A 15,309-nucleotide genomic window follows, 5' to 3' on the forward strand; every position below is an offset into this window, starting at 1 on the left:
TCAAAACGTGAATTACAGACCCTTCCTCTGGATTATAACCTCAGAGCCATGTCGTAAAAACTGTCTTGTGGACTATAAAATAGTGGCTGAGGAAAGGGACTGTCTGAGTCATAGCAGGACCGTAGCCTTCCAACATTGTAGACACTAATGATTTCTGTATTGAATCAATGGATTGCTTCCTCTTTCATTGTTCTGATTTTATTCTGTCGCTAATATGTCTTTCATCTTTGGCGTTTAGAAAGAGCACAGTTTACTGGTCAGAGCCTCTGACCATACTCTCAGTTGCTTTTGATCTCAATATATTAATTGTTATTTTCAAATAACATCCAATAAAAGTAAAAGTAACTGGGTTTACATATAAAAGAGCAATATAGATAATAATATTAATAGATAATAACCCTAACCCTAACACAAAAATGTGACCTTTCTATATGTGTAAGACATTAGAAACAATGTAAAGCATGTCAATAGCTACAATAATATAAATAATATAAAGCAGGACAATTAAATATTTAAAAAAGAGTTATATTTGGAGACCGCTATAGGGGAAAACGCATATTTACATTTCTACATGTACATTCATCACACTTTAATCTTCATTTCCATGAATAATTTAAAATGATCATAAGTTAGTTCAAACACTCAGGAGGCAGAGCTCGTCGCCCCTAAGCAAAGAGTAGGTGGTTCCATTCCATTTGGTAAAGTGTCCTTGGGCAAGACGCTGAATCCTCAATTGCCTCTGACAGCTGTGCAGACAGTGTGTGAGTGTTGTGTGATGGAGAAAAAATGTGTGTGAATGGATGAATGGCAAAATATATATTGTAAAGCACTTTCTATATAAATACAAATCATTTACCATTTAGTCCAATTATTTAACTCTTCCAAAACACTGCAACTGCAACCAGGCATTACAAACTAGCTTTACAATTTAAAGTATCCATAAGTGCTTTATTGCTGAGAGATGGATGAGAATATTGATAGTATTCCAATCACTATGAGATGCATTAACAGCATTTCGAGTCTTGTCAACACTGTTCTGTTGCAGGCACTGCATATGTAAATCCTCAAATTGTTGTTTATAAAAAAAACTGTAGAGTTGCTGCAGTTTTTGTTGACCTTTGGACAAAGCTGAACTATGTCTTTTTGCTAAGCTAGGGTACCTGGCTGCTGGCTGTAGCCTTTATGCCGAATGGAGAGATATGAGAGATCTATACATTTTCTCATCTAACTCTGGGCAAGATAGGAAAGAATCGTATTTTTCAAAATGTCAAATTGTTCCCTGAGAAAAACATTGAAGCTGTAACAGAAAGGTGCTGTTGAGTTTTATCGTAGTACTTCCGTTTTTGGAGGTAAAGATATCTGGGCTGCTTTTGATATGGCCATCTCCCATGAGTCATCCACTATTAAAATGCTGGACTAGCCCTTTCTTCCCCTCCCTATGAATAGGTTGAGGTTGTAGCGGTCGAGGTGGTAATATATAACATGTAAAAAGGAAAGGGAAAGTATATGCATACTTTATGGCATAACAGAACATGGTATTATAATGCAGTATGAATATTGATGAACTTCCCGATGTGTTTGTACTGTAGGTAATAAATGGTGTAGTTTAGGTGTGATTATGCTACAGAGCGACTCAGGAACAAAGCCTCACAGAGACCGTTTACACTCCTCTTATCTTTGTATCCTTCCACCTCGCTGCACAGATTCTCCAAAACAATCATTTTCTACCACACAATTCAGCCTTATCCTCCTTAATTGGCAGACAGAATGTAGGCTCTCATAGCCTTCTCTCGGAGCAATCTTTTTGTCTCTGAAGATAGACAGAGATGGAAAGATGCTATCACAAATAATCAGAGAATAAAGGGGAACTTTGAAGAGAGAGTTTCAATTATTCTGCCTGGATGGGAGACAGGAGCGCGTGTATTGTTCTTCCTCTCGGGAAAAAAAAATTGCATTCATTCTGCACACTAGGCTGTGAAATTACATGCAGATTCATATTTATATGAATTACATAGTTTCAAAATCGACATATCCACTGTGCTTCTGTGTATGTAATATTTAACGGCCATGTGTGCCTAATAAGCTGCATAATGTGTTTGATTTTACTGAAATGATATTATAAATTCAAGTACTTCTAAGTTGAAGGAGGACATTTTATGGAAATCAACCATTGTACCATTCTTCCTCTGCAGGTTATAATAGAATATTGTTGGCCTTTACTTCTCTGCACTGTGGTCAGATGCATTTAAATGTCAGCAGTGTATCCTGCCTTTTCACAAACAGGCTTGAAATAGGAAACACAAATGCCAGCCTGCATGGCTCCTATTACCTTTTGCCGCTTTGGTTGTGTATCCATGACTCAATGTTTACACTGGACTTTTATGGATTGCTTTCCAATAATGCCAGTAATTCAAGACGGATTTATAGCAATATAAGCTATGATTGTACACTGATAGCCCCTAATGAATCTCATTTGATTGATACTCTTGATAATGATGATACATGTGCATCTCATTGGTGTAGATAAGATCACTATAGTAGAGTTGTTTCGTCTGCCAGCTACACAGTTAGAGTCAATGTCTTGCCTTTATTAACTTAATTCAAGCTTTCCATAAACAATTCATCATATGGTATTGTGTCTAAATGTGTCTTATTTTTTATTTTGTTTCATTTTGTGCTTTTTTATCTCCTTCCCCATTTCAGATGGCCTTGTGGACTGTGTAGACCCCGACTGCTGTGAGCAGCTGAGCTGTGGCTCTGACCCCCTGTGTCACGGCTCCGCCGACCCCTTGGCCCTGTTGCAGCAGAGCCCGCTGACTCCCGTAACACCCCCATCACCCACAAGCCCACACACACACAGCTTCTACCGCCACATACGCTTCCTCCTTGGCAAAGCAGCTACACACACTCTCCCTGGAGACGTGCCCTTTGATACCAGGTATGCGTATTGTTTACTTTTGGTATGTCTGAATACCTTCATGTATTTGTTTTGTGTGTCTGGATGCTTGAGTTGTCCTCAGTTGTGCCACTGCACTGTGTGTTTAAGAAGTGGATGATTAGGAAAACGCATCTGTATTAATGTGTTTAATCAATTATCGCCTGTCCGTTCCTTAATGAGAGTGTGCTTTCGTGTGAAATGGGCTTTCTCCATGTTCACATGCCATTTCCCACATCTCAGTGATCTGTGTTTCCCTGGAGATCAGCAGTCACACAGCACTGTATTCTGGTCCAGGATCGGTGTCAGGCTGAAACTGTAGGCTACAACCGAGTACTTGTTTGCTACATATTAATGCTTAATGTGTCATTCAGTTATACCAGTCGTAAAGGTGTCACCATAAATTTTTCATTGGCCTCTCACTGCCTTCTTAACAGGAAATACATCTTGCAGGCACGATGATGACCTAGAAAGTTCAGTTGGGAAAACAAGAACTGATGCCTTAGTGAAAAATATGACAGAGTGCATTTTTTTTCTCCCTGGTTCACTTGTGGAATAAACAAATAAATTAATTGTGTGGCCGTTGTTTTTAGAGGGGAAAAATCGATTGCGGCTTTGTGGATAGGAGTAACAAACGGGAAAATGCAGACACCTGAGAAACCTCACTATCCTTCATTTATTCCTCCTTTAGGGTAACAGGGCCTCCATAAGTGTGTGTGTGTGTGTGTGTGTGTGTGTGTGTGTGTGTGTGTGTGTGTGTGTGTGTGTGAGTGTGCACACTTGTCTAAATCTCTCTTTATTTGGCCAGCTCAGCTATTCCAGGAATTTCACACTATATGTGCAAAATCAAGATGAATATTTCAAAATAGCAAAGATGTGACTGATAGTTTAAGGACTATGTAAAACAACAACACAGACCATTTTGTTGCAGGTACCACTCTCACTGTAATATAAACATGATGGGGAAGTTTTGTTTTTTAGTACGACAGGCTGTTGAAAGGTTTTACTGTGGGTGAAGCTATATTTATGGTCCCTGTATCCTAGCAATCTCTGGCATATTTTTCTGTCTGTGCTAAAGAAAGGAATTGTACCAAGCAGAATAAATGCAGTTGCTTTTTCTTCATGCACAAGGTTGTTTGCCGAACACATCGCAATATTCCATTCTCTTCAAACAATGATTATGTTCTCCATCATTCTAAAGCTGTCATCTCGTCCTCTCTGCGCCGCTTTTCTTCCTCTCATGCCCTCTCGCTTCTTTCTCTCTGTGTTTTGCCAGTCGGGTAGCAGTGATCCGAGGCAGCATCGTGTTGCAGGATGGCTCTCCTCTGGTTGGTGTCAACATCACCTTCCCTCAGCATCCAGAGTATGGTTACACTATTAGTCGACAGGACGGAAGGTACAGACACAAACACAAAACACACATTTGTCTGTTTTTCTTGTCCTTCTCCAGTCTTACTCTCATGTACTCTCGATTTACTCTATAGTTTTGACTTGGTCACCTTGGGCGCAATGTCTTTGACGCTGATGTTCCAGCGCCCACCCTTCCTCCCACAAACACGTACAATCTGGACGCCGAACAACAACTTTCTGGTACTGGATCAGGTGACCATGTCCAGGGAGGAAGCTCAAGCTCCTAAGTGTGACATCAGGAGTGTTTTGAGTCCCTACCCACTGGTCCTGCCATACCCTCTTCCCAGATACACCAGAGGATGTGCAGAGAAGGGACCAGCAGTACCTGAGCTACAGGTACCATTCACTTTGTTCTACTTAATACGGCTCTGCTGGACACTTCGGTTTTAATCTTCCACAAGAGAGGGGTGAAAACACCAGCTTGTTATTCTAAGTAATTTGTAGATTCCTGCCTTGTAGGTGGTATTTTTCTTCTTTCTTCACACCCTCCCCCATTGTTCATTGTATTCTTCATGCAAAAACACCGGGGTTTCCAATACATCCATTTCCTCTGCAACGAAAAAGCCAAACACCTCAAGACTGGCAGTTCATGTTAACCCAGCAATCTGTAGGACAACCATATGCCAAAAAAACACCTCCCATTCTGTTTACCGCATCTTTAGGTAACATGGCGTCCCTTTTTGTAAGAAAATTCTAAACAGAATATCTATGGGTTTTAGACAGTTAGACCAAAACATGACGCTGGATGTCACTAACAGGACTTTCATGAACGTTCTATCTATTTAAAGCTACAATATACAACTTCTGCACCTCATGAGCTAGCTTGAAATGTCGTGACATTGCAACATCTTACAGGTGCCAACCTTTGCTTGAACTCCTGGCGCAAGACACAAATGACCTGACAGGAGTGAGCTCTCACCTCCTGGTTTGGCCTCCTCTCATTGGTTAGAAACGCAAGGTTTGCCCAAAATCTTTAGCAAGGAATATCACTACTCTGCTGCCAGGTTGTTAAATTATGAGTCATAGAAGCCTTTGACAGCACCTCCACATGAGGATACGTTTTGGAGTATAGCCAACTTCAACTGAAAAGTATAGACTGAAAGATTGAACAACAATTTTTTTTTATTTGCAATTTGTCCTAAACCAAAGTGCTAGACAACTAAAAGCCTGAATAGGGCTAGAAGCATGTATGAACTGTACCAACACACACTTTAATATGTACACATGTCAGTCAGTAGGAGTGATGGTCAGACTCCATTTGTAACAGCTCAGCAACAAACCAACCTGCTCTCATGGGAGTTTGCAAATTTATTTGCATCGAATATATACAGAGCTAAAAGAAAATGAGCAAAATGCAAATTTGGGCTCCATCCATGTACTCGTACACCACAAAAACAAATTAGGTGTCTCAAAGTCAGGTCTGGAGGTCAGACTGACGATTATATATTTATTTATTTTTAATGTGCCTCCAAGGAGGTTTTTTACAGGGTCCACCTTGATCTTATTCCTCCACCTTAAATTCTCTGCACAGAGGAAGTTCTTTTCTTGTAACCTGGATACATGATGGATTGCAGAAAATGTCACATCCAGTATGTGATGTGGTCCACATTGTCCCATTGTGGCAGAGGGAAGAAATAGTTTTTATGTGTTCGCATTATTCATTTCCACAACACATCATCTGCACTGCAAAGTTCAGCCGCGTTTCACAAAATCAGAGGATCGGAATGAACAGATCGTTAAAATGAAGGAACATTTCATCCTCATGACAAATAACACCTTTGTCCCGAGAGGCAGCGAGTGCACAGACACAAAGAACAGTACTCAGTGTTCACAGCGGGCTCAGCGCCACCCACTGTGTTCAACTGAGTTAATAAACCTTAATAAGCTTTTAGACTTTTGATGAAAGTGTCTCATCGTCTAATAGAAAATTTGATTCAAGTTGATCATTGACTGAAAATGAAATGTTATCCATCAGAAATATTAAAGAGAGCGAGATTAATGTTTCCTCCAGCAGATAATTAATCGCTTATTAGAAAAATGAATATGGTGTTTTATTTGCTAGTGTGTCAGGTATATAATGTATGTACATTATCTCCCCTTCTGAATTTATTTCATTCATTGATTTGAATATGGTGACAGCTAATGATTTCTTAATTTATCTGTCACTTAAAAGGAAGATTTCTTTGTCTATAAAATGTAAGAAAATAGTAAAGAGCCTGCAAGTCCCTATTTCCCAAGCCAAAAGATTTATTTTATCCAAAATCACAATATATTCAACAAACATACAATTAAACAAAGCAACAAATCGCCACATTCAAATCAATTCTTAGTTTGCTGTTAAATAACTTCTCAATTTTCTCTCAGTTCACTATTTGATTAACAGATACAGTTTTGCACCACTACAAGTTATTAGAAGTAAATCTAGAAGTTGTTCTTTACTAAAGAAATGGAAAGGTTTTAGATTTTTTATGATTAACATTATACTATGGCTGACATCTATTTTGAGTATCTGTTGCAAATTTCCGTTCAAGCTATTTCTTTGTGTACCTGTCAGTAGCACTTATCATGTCAGCATTAGTGTGTTAACAAATGCATAGCAATGATAAAACACCTTCCATACTTTTTTTCTGTCTTTAATTGTTTTCTCCTGTGTTGTCACTCCACTCTACATCTCGCTCTCCCCAGGCTGTGCAGGAAGAAGTTTCCATTCCTGGAGGCTTTGTAAAGCTCAACTATTTGAGCACCCGTGCTGCAGGCTACCTCTCTCTGCTGCGAATCCTCCTCACACCTCCTTCCCCGTCATCCCCCGTCTCCCCACTGGGAGGTCTGTCCAAGGTGCACGTCCGTGCGTCTGTCCAGGGAAGGCTGTACCAGCGGTGGTATCCTGCAGGGCCTGGCCTGGTCCACCGGCTGGTGTGGAACAAGACAGATGTTTACGGCCAGGAGGTCTGGGGCCTCACTCATGCAACCGGTATGTAGGTCATGCAATACAATGGGCCTCGTTTACAAATTTGATCTTAAGTAAGGGAAATCATAAAATAATGTGCTTTCCTTTTGTAATCCTAACACCCAAAGTTAAACTTTTACTAAGGACAGCTCTACATCACGTATAAGAAAACCTTTTCTAGTCTTTATACCAAAAAAGGTAATCACCTCTTTGATATAGCTTCTTAGTCGATGCACAAACTTGGGAGTGCTATCAATTTTAACATCTAACTATTCTACAAGAAAATAAATACTATTCAAGCTTAGTTTTTCAATGGAAGTATGAACTTGTGCAGCTTTGCTTCCAGAAGGGAAATTCTTGAGGGATACAGTAAAATGTCTTGCTAAATTTAACTGTATAATCACTTCTCAGGATTTTTGAAATAGAAATGTTTTAATCAGCTGAGTCACACTCTACGTTCAAATCCAGCAAGAAAAATGCTTTTGTTCTCCATAGTAACTCTCAGGTTTTTAAATGACTGTTTTGCACAAAAACCCGGTTGTTACTTGTTGTGTAATGGTTGACCGTTCAGTATCAACCGATTGTTAATGGAAAGTCTCCAACTGAGAAAAGATTGGAGATTTTCTCATGAAAACATAATTATTGTCTGTTCTAGATTTTTAAATAGTGGTTTCACAACTGCAAATTTACCAGAATACTCACCATCTGTCAAATATTCTTTAGTCTGGAAATAAAAACTGAAGCGGAACAGCTTTCTGAGACCTTTAGGACCGGCGCAACAGGATGCATGGATCTACAGATATACTGTGAAGGCAGTAAATATACCGTCTGCAGTGTCAGGGAGATACTGAAGATAATTTTGGACAGAACTGATTTTGTGGAGACATGTCTGAACATATGCTCCAAACAAATGTGTTCATTGAAGGTTTTCATAGATGCAGCCTGTTGTTTAAGCCCCCCCCCCCCCCCCCCCCCTCCTGTGTCCTCTCCCACCTGTGCAAATAAGACGAACTGGATATATATCAATCAATTTAAAGATGCTATCAAGGCTTTGACTGTTGAACTCTTTGAAGGTAATTTGAGAGGTATTGTATCCACTATCTCTGTGCACCACTTTTCTGTGTGGAGGGTTGTAGACAAAGACGGGCGCTGCGACAGAGAGCTTTCCAATAAGCACTGGGATATAGCAGGCCTACCAGAAGCTTTGTCCACTCGAGTGTATGCTCTCGTACACAGATTGCATCTCTCCTTCTCTAGCCCTCCTGCTGATCCATAGCCTCCTCTCCTTATCTGCCAGAGCGGAGTTTCATCTGCCCAGCAGTTCTCTCACATTTGCTCGACTCAAATGATCCTGTTTTCTTATTTACCCTGCTTTTCCAAAACGCCTCCCTCCATGCCCTCCTTCCCCTCATCTCCTGTCCTCCTCTACCCTCCTGATAATTTTCCTACCTTTCTGTCCTCTCCCAAACTCTCTTTTCTTCTCCTCCCTACTTGTTATTTCCTCCTTTCACTCTGATCTGCAGATGTTACCTTTCCCCCCTCGTCTTCCCCTGCCCTTCTTTTTTCTCTCTTCTCTACCCATTTCTCCCCGGATCCTTCCCCTTTATTGTCCTCTGTGCTTTGTTGGCACTATGACAAAGACGTGCACACACACACATGCACGCACACACACACCATTCTGTGTATATGCGCTTACCGCTTACACACACCCTCCATGTGCTCGCACATAGTCGGAGAAAGGGAGATCATGCTCTGTTTGCAGGGGTGAACACATTGCCTGAGGCTTTAGCAGAGGGGAATGAAAGCTTTCACCTGTGAGATATTGAGTGTGCATTTATGTTCTATGGCGTGCACGCTTATTGTTTGTGAGACAGTGTGTATAGGTGTGCTGATGGTGTGGGACATTTCTTGTAATATAGCTACAGCAATATTCGGTTGTGAAGCTGTTCTCAAACCACTGACACTTTCCCTTTGAGATTGCTTTGCCCGTTTTGTCCTGGAAAAGCCTTGTTCCTCAAATAAAGTCGGGTTTATTGTAGAATTTAAAGAACAGGACAGTCTCCCTATTGACGGCAATTTATCTATGGCTGGTTTTCATGCATTTTCATAAGGATGGATTGGTTTCCAGGTCATGAAAGGTGTTTTTCAAGGGGATGTGTGTTGTGAAGAGAAGGGTCACAGCACACAATATGTCCCATATTATGACCTATGCTTTTAGTGTAGAAAGGTCCTTTTTGTGTCTAAGTAAGCATTTCTTTTATATAAATTGTTACTCAGTGGCTCTCCCTCCTATTTCCTGTACAAGATCACAAGCCTATCCAAGCTTCAGACACATAAAATAGAAACAAATGAGCCTTTTTAATGAACTTAAGAGCAAGTTACTGGACTTAGAACTTTTGTCCAACACTGTAAGATTTCTTTTTCTCCTTCAGAATCCCCAGTGTCCCAAATTACCCATTATTCTCCCTCCCCAATCACCTTATCGATTGTTACCATTGAGAAGGAGATTTAAGTTGGCCCTGTGTGCCTGCTGAGAGTTTCTCTCCACGTTAAAGGGAATCTCCCGAGTTTGTGTATAATGCGAGCGCCCCTACTTACGCATTCCACTGCCTCCCCTGTTCTTTATGCTGACTTTGCTCCCCTGTTCGCCTTGAGTGCCCGTCAATTGAAAGACAACGCTGGTTTACAACGAAGCGAGTTAGAGAGATCAGTGTCAACAGTGACTGACAGCGACAACTTTACTTCTACAGCTCCTTTGTCAGACTTGTCAAGCTCCTCTTCCTGTACAGTATATCAATATCTTCATTCAAGATATGTGCCATCATTTTGAAATATGCCTAAATTAACTGTATCGAAATCCTAGAGCAGCTCGTTGAAAACAGATATAGCATCTCTCTGACTTTATTGAAAAGTTACTTTTATTGAAAGCATCGCCCACTAGGCACCAGTCTAAAAATGTGCACATGATAAGATTTTCTTTTACAAAAAGGTGCATTCAAATCAATATTTTTAAACAAATAAATCATCAAACTGAGTGTCATTTTGTCAGACTGTGTAAAGTGATGAGCCCACACAGGGAAACCACTAAACTCTGCAGCTCTTCCCAGGCATTGCTTTTCTTTCAGCTCATTGTGTTGTTTTATTCAGCCCACAAACGCTCATCAAAGTTGCTTCTGAACACAGCAGGCAGCTCTCTTCAGACTAAACCCACTGCAGCACATCTCACAGCACCACACAGCAGACGATGTTAGCATCAGAGTTGTGAACATAGCACTGCGGATCAGCAAGCTATCTGTAAACCCAAACAATGTTTGTTGGATGTGTAAATAGGCTGCTATTTGATAATTAGACGACTGTCACAACTTCATGAGGTGACAATATGTTTGTTTGCTCTGCCTCCAGTTTAGTCAAAAGTATGAATTACTTTTTTACAATATGGTAAGATTGGAAAAATTAAAGCACAGAAGTATCATTAGCAAATTATAAATAAAATTTGTAATGCTTATTTCAGATTGTTTTTTACAGATTAATGTTAAGGCTATTTACGTCTACTGGTGTTGATATAATTTTCTCCTCCCAGAACTGGGCTTATCCAATACCAGAGCATTTAGGTGTGCTACTAACCCTGTATGGAAGTGATGATTGCTATCAAACAAAATTAGTAATTCACAAAAATTATTTCTTTTGAATAGAAGAAGCTATTTCATGGAAAAGAAAATTGCCATTTTTATTTGGGTGAAAATTAATGTAATTTAAACATTTCACTAGTTCTGTAAGCACTCCCAATGCTGTTACCAGAACATCTCTACTATAATTTGTCATAGAGTAACTCACATGCTAATAATATGTAACCACAGTATTCAAATGAGCAGAGTGGAGTCAAAATAAAAAGTAGAAAGTACTCTAACCCATATAATTTCCATTTCAGTATTTGAGTAAACCCTGCCACCTCTGAGAAAAGCTCTGCATACACTTCTTCCTGCACTGTATCTGTATCTGTGTGTTGTAGAAGAGCGTGAGACAAGTACTCATTTGAGTGTTTACATGTTTTCCACGGCCCCTATGGCTTTGTCACCTGCTGCCTTTAAACGTTCTCCAAGTCTGAAGTGGTAAATTGCTGTCGAAACATTTAATCCTGCCAAGCCAAAAAAGAAAAAAGCTGTTGATAGTTGTTAGCTGTAGGAGGATGCTGCACAGCGTATCATTACGACTAAGAGGCCAAGCAGCTAATTCTAGGGCTCCTTCATGAAGATGGGCTCCTCCTGATTACGCCTCCACTTCTCACTGATCCCTCTCAAACACACACATACTGATGAGATCTCACCACAGAAACATCTGTTTCACCATTCAATACAATACAGTTTTCAGAGCTATGGCTGTTTGTGTGCGTGTGTTTGTGTGCGTGTGTTTGTGTGCGTGTGTGTGTTTGTGTGTGTGTGTGTGTGTGCTTGTGTGTAAAGTTGCTGTTAAACTCTGTACAAATACCACCAAATAGTCATTAACTTTGTAGGACACTACGACATAAAGCTCTAACTGTGCTTAACATCAATTCCTCTTCTGTTTTTGTGTTACAGTGTCGGTCGGCTATGAGTACGAGTCATGTCCTGGAGTTATTCAGTGGGAGTTGAGGACGGCTCTGATGCAAGGATTTGAACTGGTCCCTTCAAACCTGGGAGGCTGGTCACTGGACAAACACCACACCCTCAACATACGCAGTGGTGAGTACTAGACTGTGTGTACTCGACCATCAGGACCCAATGGGCCATTTTCTAAGCAGAATGTTAAATGGTATTTGGGTAATAGACGTCTTCCACAATCGTGGCAAACAAGCAATGACCGTGCGTGTGAGGAGCACACCCTTCTACACGTTTTTATTTTGTATAAATACTTAAAATGTTGATTCATCTCTCCCCATTGAGACTGTGTTTTATCATGAATGTTGTAAAGGCACTTTTGTCTGTCCTGAGAGAGGGATCCTTCACTTGACTCTCGGAGGTTCCTGTGGGTTTTTTCCCCGCTAAGAGGGTTTTTTAGTAGATTTGTCCTCACTTTGGTCCAGGGTTAAAGGCAAAGGATGTTGCACCTTGTAAATCCCTGAGGCAAATGGTTATTTGTGAATATGGGCTATGCAACTAAAATTTGATTTGTTTTATTTTGACAAACTCAGTGCAGCTTACATTCACTGCATCCAGCTAGCGTCGGGCTATGCACTGGGGGGTTTGGGTTGGGCGTAGAATGCCACCAGAGCTGTGTTTTTTATCTATTTTTTTGAGATACAACACTGAAATCTTCTTTTGAGTCAATCACATACAGTGTTTCCTCGAAATATCATCAGAAGGCTGCAGCATTAAATATGCTTTCTAACATTAAGGGAAGTGTAAAACATTATATAACAAAAATAGTCAAATACTTTTCACTTTAGTCCTTGTTGTAAATACAGCAAAGCCTCTTGACAAGGCTACATTGACAAACCCACTCAATAAATACCATTTATTCCATTAAAGCTCCTGGAAAAAATGTACATAACATTAAAGGTTTACTACGTAGGATTATGCAAGCACTGTATAGACTCATATAAGAGTAATCGTGTGTGGAGGTGTATTTATCTGCAGACACCCTTCCCTCTGCCTGTATTTTATTATTTTTGGGCTGCCAATTTTGGGCAGTGTGTGTGTGTGTGTGTAGCCCCCAGCCAATAAAAAAAAAACATTGAACAGGATACATCATCCCTGTGTCTGTCACTCTCCTCAGCTCTGTCTGTGGCATGTTCAGAGAGGTGCACGTCTGCGTGTCTCTTTGACTGTGGGCAGGGCCAAGCTACACACACACACACACACACACACACACACACACACATGCAGAGCAGAGAGGTCACAGTGAGCATGAAGAAACATGGACTTCAGCAATCACACACTGCAGCAGCCTGAGTTGTGTAGATGTGTGGGTGCCATTATCTCTGCTTAAGAACATAACCGCTGTGGATCAATCAGATGAATAAATTGTTGTACGTGCTTTGTTGTTCATTTTAAGGAGGAACCGACACTGAATGATTTGTCTCCAAACAGCAACTGAGAAATCCAGAATAGATTAAAATTTTACTTTCGGCAAATATACAATAAAAGTAGCAAGGAGAAAAAACACTGTTTCAGTTGTTCTTTATTGAGACTTAACAGTCAAATTTGTTTTGACAGTAGCCAAAACGTCCAACAGCTGTCATCACATTTAGATTCAAACATTGCCAAATACTAGCTGGTGCAGAGAAGTGAGTGGCACCACCTTCCCACCCACTTAAGAAGCAGTGAGAGCAGCTCAGACAAAACAAAAAAAATGCAGAAAATCATTCATGTGAAATAATCTGAACTGTTCTTTGCCAGAAAATTGTGTGTTCATGTAGGATCCTATCAGTCACAGTAATAACTGCCTTTAAGGTATTTATTGCATTCCTCTCTCTCTCCAAAGGAATCCTTCACAAGGGAAATGGGGAGAACGTCTTCCTCTCCCAGCAGCCTCCTGTCATCAGCACCGTGATGGGGAACGGTTTCTACCGGAGCGTCCCCTGTGGGCCGGGCTGCAGCGGCACCGCCCGGGACATGATGCTGTTTGCCCCCGTGGCACTAGCCAGCGGGCCAGATGGCTCCCTCTACGTGGGGGACTTCAACTTCGTCCGCAGGGTCCACCCAGACGGATACACCAGAACCATACTTGAACTCAAGTGAGAGTCATGATCTTGTCCTCTGCGCATGTGATAAGACGAGTGTGATCTTGGTTAGGATCTCCCACAGTGGGAAGCAGTGGGATCGTGAGCATCGGATTGACTTTTAGCACAATTAAAGTAAATCGGCACAGCTGATATGGGCTCGTGTGGCATAAGCGCTGCTTGGCATCAGTGGTTTTGATCTTTTTGATCTCCACAGACTAAACTCTGAAGTTTGTCTCCACGTACAAACCCGAGTGTGAGAGGTTCAAACAACACATCTAATCTACCTCTTTAGGATGTGAGAGGAGCTGAAAGTCTTTGCTCTGAAACAAAGATATATTTTTCTCCTATGGATTAAGACGATGATATCTCCTACTGTGCTGCAGGCACTACGTTCTCTATTTCTGTACTTTCTCGGGTGTGGAATCTCGATGGGATTGCACAGCCATTTGTCCTGTAGTGTGTTCTTCTTATGTAACTTTACTCTCTCCTTCTCTATTATCATCTTATCTCTGACTAATATTCCTGGTTCAGACGGATGTTTCACAGTGTCTGTCTTTGATATAACTTTGTCCTCTGGGATGAGAATGCTTAATAGCTTTTTATTTAGGTTTATATTTAATGTGAAACCTTACAGTCGTCTAAATCCACTTTAATTATCACTTTATGAGGTGAGGATTGACTTATTGTATCCTATGAAACTCTAAGAGACTCTCTTTAGCATCGTGAATGATTGTTCTTACCTTGTCTTTTCTCCTTTTAAAAACGCTCCTCAATGGCTTGTTATCAGGAACCGCGACACCAGGCACAGGTGAGAACTAGTGATTAACACCTTCTTTTATACATCTCAGCAGAAAACGTCTCACAGCATTTTGATTTGGTTTGTTTTCTGCAAATTGCATTGACCGGATGTCCCCTCTGCCAACACCCACACAAACACACTCACAACACTTCATACACTCAGGTTGTAGTCAGATATATCAAATCCACATTTAAATTTCACTAGGCAATATTAAATTGGAAATCGGCCAAAATGTCAAGGATTTCCTGTATCAGAGGATTACAGAGACTCTGTTTTGGCGCATGCAGCGGTTCATGCACTTCCTGAGCTGGTCTAAAAGCCCGAGGCCTGGTATGGCCTCGACATTGTCCCCAGCCTCTGGATGGCCGGTGAGAGCTCTATACACCATGTCCAGCAGAAGATTAGGCAGATGTTATAGGGCTTGTGTCTGTCTGTGTGTTTATGCGTGTCTGTACATGTTTGTGCTCCCGTCCGCTTGTGTACTACTATCCGGGGTTATATCAAGCCTTTTGTGTGCG

The 15,309-nt window shown here is 40.9% G+C and overlaps 1 protein-coding gene across 1 annotated transcript in view; it reads left to right on the plus strand.

The window, feature by feature from the left end:
• Nucleotides 1–15,309, plus strand: part of tenm1 (teneurin transmembrane protein 1) — a 172,042-nt gene that overhangs the window by 106,590 nt on the left and 50,143 nt on the right. The window contains exons 15-21 of the mRNA XM_062393798.1: nucleotides 2,704–2,938; nucleotides 4,212–4,331; nucleotides 4,420–4,681; nucleotides 7,031–7,316; nucleotides 11,867–12,010; nucleotides 13,752–14,004; nucleotides 14,780–14,800. Coding sequence (XP_062249782.1) covers nucleotides 2,704–2,938; nucleotides 4,212–4,331; nucleotides 4,420–4,681; nucleotides 7,031–7,316; nucleotides 11,867–12,010; nucleotides 13,752–14,004; nucleotides 14,780–14,800 — 1,321 coding nt within the window. The remainder of the gene's footprint in view (nucleotides 1–2,703; nucleotides 2,939–4,211; nucleotides 4,332–4,419; nucleotides 4,682–7,030; nucleotides 7,317–11,866; nucleotides 12,011–13,751; nucleotides 14,005–14,779; nucleotides 14,801–15,309) is intronic.

Source organism: Platichthys flesus, chromosome 8, assembly GCF_949316205.1.
Source record: "Platichthys flesus chromosome 8, fPlaFle2.1, whole genome shotgun sequence".
NCBI lineage: Eukaryota > Metazoa > Chordata > Actinopteri > Pleuronectiformes > Pleuronectidae > Platichthys > Platichthys flesus.